Below are 6,123 nucleotides of genomic sequence, written 5' to 3' on the forward strand. Positions count from 1 at the left end.
AAAAAAAAAAAAAAGTCATTATTCTCAGCACTTTGACCCTCTGTCAGTCTCTGCATTAACCATCAGCCCTTGCATATGGAAGCTTCTCTGACCAAGGCTGAGAACAGCACTGATCTTTGGGTATAATTGTAAATATTGGTACTGGAGAGATGACTCAGCGGTTAAGAGTAGTGGCTGCTCTTCCAGAGGTTCTGGGTTCAACTCCCAGCATCCACATGGCTGCTCACAACTGTCTATCTCCAAGATCTAACATCCTCACACAGACATACAGGCAGGCAAAACACCAATGCAAATAAAAATAAATACATATTTTTAAAATAAATATTTAGCCTGACACCGGTCCATTTATCAAAAAGAAGACTAATGGTATCCCTCTCTGGACCTATGACCTCTTCAGACAGGGTTTGCAATGTAGCCCAGGTTAGCTTGAAATTTACAGTGCATCTGTATTAGCTTCCCAGGTGTTAATTAGGATTACAGGTGTTTTTCTACCCGCCACACTTGGTCGACCTTTTCCCTCCTTCCTTCCTTCCTTCCTTCCTTCCTTCCTTCCTTCCTTCCTTCCTTTCTTTCTTTCTTTCTTTCTTCCTTTCTTTCTTTCCTCCTATCTATCTATCTATCTATCTATCTATCTATCTATCTATCTATCTATCTATCTATCTATCGACACAGGGTCTTATTATGTAGACCAGGCTGGCCTTGAACTCACAGAGATCTGCCTGCCTCTCCTTTCCAGGTACCAGGACTAAAAACCTGTACGACCATGTCCAGCTGACTTTTTTTTCTTAATAACCTTGTATTGTTCGTATTTCATTTACTTACAGTAATGTATATAATGATTATGGTCTACCTGCTGTATCTGAGCCTGTATTTGTATTTTTATATAAATACAATATATAATATGAATATGTAATATCAAAACAATTGTTTTTATTAATATATAATATAAAGAATAATTTATGTAGAAATACAATATATAGTATAAAATAATTAATTGCATTTTTTATCTTGTCAGCCTTTAAAAAAAAAATCTGTGTTTATGCATCTGTTTGAGTGTATGCCAGCGGAAAGAGGGCCTCAGATCCCCACAGCTGAGGTTACGTGTAGTTGGCTCTGCCAGACATGGGTGCTAAGAACTTAATTCAGGTCCTCCATAAAAGCAGCAAGTGCTCCTAACCACGGCATCATCTCTAGCACTTGAACCAGGATTTCTATATGTAGTCCAGACTTGCCTAGAACTTGCTGTGTAGCCCAAGATGGCCTTAAATTAGCGGTAATCCTCCTGCCTCAGCCTTTTGAATGCTGGGATTACAAGTTTACACCACGAATCCAAGTGCTGAATCTGAACCTTTTTCTCTGATAGGGTGCAGACTCATCAGAGCAGATAATTATTCCCATGCGATGGGGCCTGGTTCCATCTTGGTTCAAAGAAAATGATCCTTCCAAGTTGCAGTTCAACACTACCAACTGTCGTAGTGATACCATCCTGGAAAAGCAGTCATTCAAGGTAGGAGCCCATCTAGGGAAAAGGCACTTCCCTCTAACACTGTTTCATATTTTGTATGCCTGATAAATAAGGTTTAACAGGCTATTCCCAACTGTTAATGTCGAGTCCTGTTCAATTTATTGCTGTGTTCCAGACCAACAATGCCCAAACTTATTGGTTATTGTGGTTTGAAGGAAAGTAGTTTCTATGGGCTTATAATACTTGGTTCTAGTTGGTAAAACTGGTTGAGAAGGATTAGGAGGTATGGCCTTGTTGGAGGGGTGTGTCAATGTGGGGTGAGCTTTGAGGTTTCAAATGCCGATGACATTCCCAGTTGTCTCTCTTGCTTTTTCTGTCTGGTGATTGTGCCTCAAGATTTAATAAGCTCTCAGCTACTACTCCAGCACCCTGCCTGTTGCCATGTTCCCCACCATGATGGTCATGAACTCACCCTCTGAAACTAAGTCTCCAATAAAACCCTTTCTTCAAGTTGTTTTAGCCATGGTGCCTTACCACAGCAATTGAAAAATAACTAAGACAAACACTTTTTTTTAATAGGTTGCCTTGGTCCTGATGTTTTATCACAGCAGTAGAAATATTTAAAACATAAACAATTGGCCCAGTGTGGTGGCACACACCTTTAATTCCAGATTTGGGAGGTTGAGGCCAACAGGTTTCTGTGAGTTCAAGGCCAGCCTGGTCTACATGTACCAAGCAGAGGTATATAATGAGACCTTAATCCCAAAATGGGGATGAAGGTAACAGATATAAATTTCTCTGGTTAAAGTACCTGCTACCAAAGCTAATCACCTTCAGCCCCCAGGACATACTGGTAGAAGGACAGCACCAGATCCCACAAGTTGTCTTCTAACTTCCACATGCCCACTGTGGCATGTCAGCCCCTTCCCACCAAAGTTAAACAAAAGTAATACAATTATCTCTTATATACTGTGGACTAATTGTGCTCAGGGAGGTGGGGTTTTTTTGTTTGTTTTGTTTTGTTTTTCAAGAAAGGGTTTCTCTGTGTTGCTCTAGCTGTCCTGAAAGTCGCTTTGTAGACCAGGCTGACTTCGAACTCACAGAGATTCGCCTGCCTCTGCCTCCTGAGTACTGGGATTAAAGGTGTGTGCCTCCCCGCCCGGCCTCAGGGAGGTGATTTTTACTGGGAATGTCTGTTGTACTTACCAGGCTGTGGTAGTTGTGCTGGTTACTTTTTTGTCAAGTTGATATAAGCTGGAGTCAGCTGGGAAGAAGGAACCTTGATTGAGACAATACTCCCATCAAATTAACCTGAGGGCATGTCTGTGGGGCATTTTCTTGATCAATGATTGGCGTGAAAGGACCCAGCTCACTGTTGTCAGTTCTACTCTTAGACAGGTGGTCCTAGGTTATATGGAAAAATAAGTAAATAAATAAACAGATTGAGCCATGTCAAGCAAGCCAGTAAACATTCCTCCATGGCCTCTGCTTTGATTATTTTTATTGCTGATTTTGAGACAGGATCTCTCTATGTAGCCTTGGCTGTCCTGGAACTCACTATATATACCAGGCTGGTCTCAAACTCACAGAGATCTACCTGCCTCTGCATCTGCCTTGCAAGTGCTCAAATTAAAGTTGTGCACCACAACACTGAAATCATGTACTTCAGTTCTTTTCTTGAGTTCCTGCTCTTGACTTCCCTTCATGATAAATTATAACACATAAAACCTTTCTTCCCCAAATTGCTTTTGGTCTTAGTGTTTTACAATATCAATAGAAAGCAAAGTAAGACAGATAAATGGTTTCTTCACTCATGGCTGGAACAACTAGAAGTCTTTTGGCATTCCTAGTATGAAGAAGTCTCAGCCAAGCTTCTAATGTGGTACCTCATTTACTGCAATGCTCACGATTCAAGAAGGCATACCAGAAACTACAAACCTGGTCTTTCCAGTCGTATAGCAGTGCTTCAGAGCCAGCCTAATTCAGTCTGGGAAAGGATGAGATATACGTGAACACTAGAAAGCATGGTCCAATTGGAGCAAACTGTAACTGGGGAGGTGGCAGTACACACATCTGTTTACCCCTGAAAGGGAACCCAAGACAGACAAAAGTACAACTTGGTAAACTGGTGAGTTTTTATTGGGGTTACTAAGAGGAGTATGGGTATGGGGTCACTTATAGGAGCAGGGATTGTTGTCGGGGTTTCTGCCCTGCCTGGTTCCCACAATTTTTAAGTGCAAAAGAAATCACACAGAGGTCTACATTAGTTATTAACTGATTGGCTCATTAGCTCAGGCTTCTTATTAACTCTTATAACTTATATTAACCCATTATTCTTGTCTATGTTAGCCATGTGGCTCGGTATCTTATACGGTGGGGCAGTCACATCTTGTTTCTTCTGTGGCTGGGACAGGATTGCGGAATAGGACTTCCCTTCTTCCCAGAATTTTCCTGTTCTCATTGACACACCTCTACTTCCTGTCTGGTTGTCCGACCTATACTCCTGCCTGGCTACGGACCAATCAGCATTATTTAAAATATAACTGACAGAATACAGACCATTGTCCCACACCACTAGGGATGACTCAGAAAGCAGCTTCATCACTGAAAACCACCCCAGCTCTTACAAGCTGCCATCCTGGATCTCTGCAGTGGGCTGGTCCGTCACCTTCCCCAGGAGAATTGTTGCTTTCTCTTACAAAGCTGGGGAGAGGCCTTCTAGAATCTTGCAAGTGTCTACTCCCTCAGGTGTGTTGTTTAGTTTGCCTCTGGAGTCTCCTCTTCGCTCCTGAAGGAAACCGCTCTACAACACTCGCTGCCATGTATACCTGTTGTACCTGTTTAGGGGGAAAGTGCTTTTCGCCTTTATGTACGTTATTTAATCTTTATAACATCTGTTCAGTTGAGTGGTAACTTGATACAGAAGACAAATGATACGGGGCCCTATTCAGTGGCTCAGGAGGTAAAGGCATTTTCCACCAGCATAAGAACCAAAGTTTGATCCCTGGAGCCCACATTGAAGGAGGAGAGAACTGACTCCCTGTTGCGGGAGGTCCTTCCGCTCCTCCAGCCAATAGCCACTGAGATACCAGCCCATTGGGGCGTGGTCTCCCTCCCTTTAAAAAAGTGGCTACTTCCCTTCTCGCACTCTTTGCTTCCTGCTCCAGTTCCGGGGACTAAACTTCTTCCTGATTGCCAGAGGGCTGTTGTCTGGGACGGTTATCTGTAAGTTTTTTCCCCTTTAAATAAATACCATCCTATTAATCATAATTCCAAACTGGTGTGGCATTGTTTGTGACTTACGCCTTCAACTCCCACAAATTGTCCTTTTACTTACAAACATGTTTTTATGCCAGCACAATGACCACACCTGATTCTTCTGCTTTTTCAGCCAGTAACTGCTGCTACCAAATGTAGTTTTTAGCTAAATCTCTGTCATTCCATTTGCCAATACAGACAGGAGCAGTCAGGGGCTAGGGTGAAACTTGCTAGCTCAGAGAAGTTGAGGAGCAACTAGCTGACCTTCCATCTTCGCCAGAGTCTCAGAAAGAGAGTCTCTTCCATTACTCCAAACCAAAAAGTACTGCCACACTCAAAGTCCCTTCCTTCTGCTTCCGGTGCATATCTTTGTTATCTGTTTTCCAGGCTCCTTCTGGCTCTTCATTATTACTTTCCGCTGCTAGTTGCTGGCTCCTGACTCAAAGTTGATTTTATTTAATTAATGAAAACACAAACTCATGTTTCACAGTGTGATCATATATTTCACAACACAAACATATACCATGACACACAGAAATAAATAAATGTACTTTAAAAAAAAGAATGTCTAAGGCCAAGTGTAGTGGTACATGCCTTTAGTCCCAGAACTTGGGAGGTAGAGATAGGCACATCTCTGTGAATTCAAGGCCAGCCTGGACTACATGGTGAGTTCCAGAACATCCAGAGCTATGTAGTGAGATCCTGTCTCTTTAAAAAAAAAAAAAAAAAAAAAAAAAAAGTCTTGAGATTTGAGGGGCAGATAAATTTAAGTCTTCTGGGTATGTAGCTCTGTGGTAGCATACTTGCCTGAGTTCAGTCCCTACCAAACACTTTAAAAAAGATAAAGGGTAACTCCTCTAGGGTCACACATGAGACCTGAGTGTTTTGGTTTATGTGTATACACACACAACATTGGATGTGGTTCTGACTTTGTACAAGCTGGTCAAGCCCTCTACTACCAAAGTGCAGTGCTGAACCTGAAAGGCCATGTAGTGGACTCCTATCACTGACCATATCCTGTTTATTCTCTTTCAGGTTCCTCTGGGAAAAGGACGACGTTGTGTTGTTTTAGCTGATGGATTCTACGAGTGGCAGCGGTGTCAGGGAACAAACCAGAGGCAACCATATTTCATCTATTTTCCTCAAATTAAGACAGAGAAGGTATCAGCAGTTGCATGAACAACATGCTTGGTAAAGATAAACAAACTGACTCAAGGTCATGTACCTATAGCAATGTTTGTATAATAGGGCACATATGATAGCAACCCTACTCATTGCTATGTAATCTAGGGTGTGTTAAGTACAGACCATTGTTAGCACAACAAAATTCTTAATGCCACATTTCTCAGAACTATCTCAAGTTGCTACATGTCTGTAATTTATTTATTTTTTTGGTTTTT

General features: G+C 41.9%; 1 protein-coding gene across 1 annotated transcript in view; it reads left to right on the plus strand.

Moving 5' to 3' along the window:
- Hmces (5-hydroxymethylcytosine binding, ES cell specific) overlaps nt 1-6,123 on the plus strand; it is a 22,268-nt gene that overhangs the window by 3,140 nt on the left and 13,005 nt on the right. The window contains exons 2-3 of the mRNA XM_026788284.1: nt 1,364-1,507; nt 5,759-5,884. Coding sequence (XP_026644085.1) covers nt 1,364-1,507; nt 5,759-5,884 — 270 coding nt within the window. The remainder of the gene's footprint in view (nt 1-1,363; nt 1,508-5,758; nt 5,885-6,123) is intronic.

This window comes from Microtus ochrogaster, unplaced genomic scaffold, assembly GCF_000317375.1.
Source record: "Microtus ochrogaster isolate Prairie Vole_2 unplaced genomic scaffold, MicOch1.0 UNK1, whole genome shotgun sequence".
Taxonomy (NCBI): Eukaryota; Metazoa; Chordata; class Mammalia; order Rodentia; family Cricetidae; genus Microtus; species Microtus ochrogaster.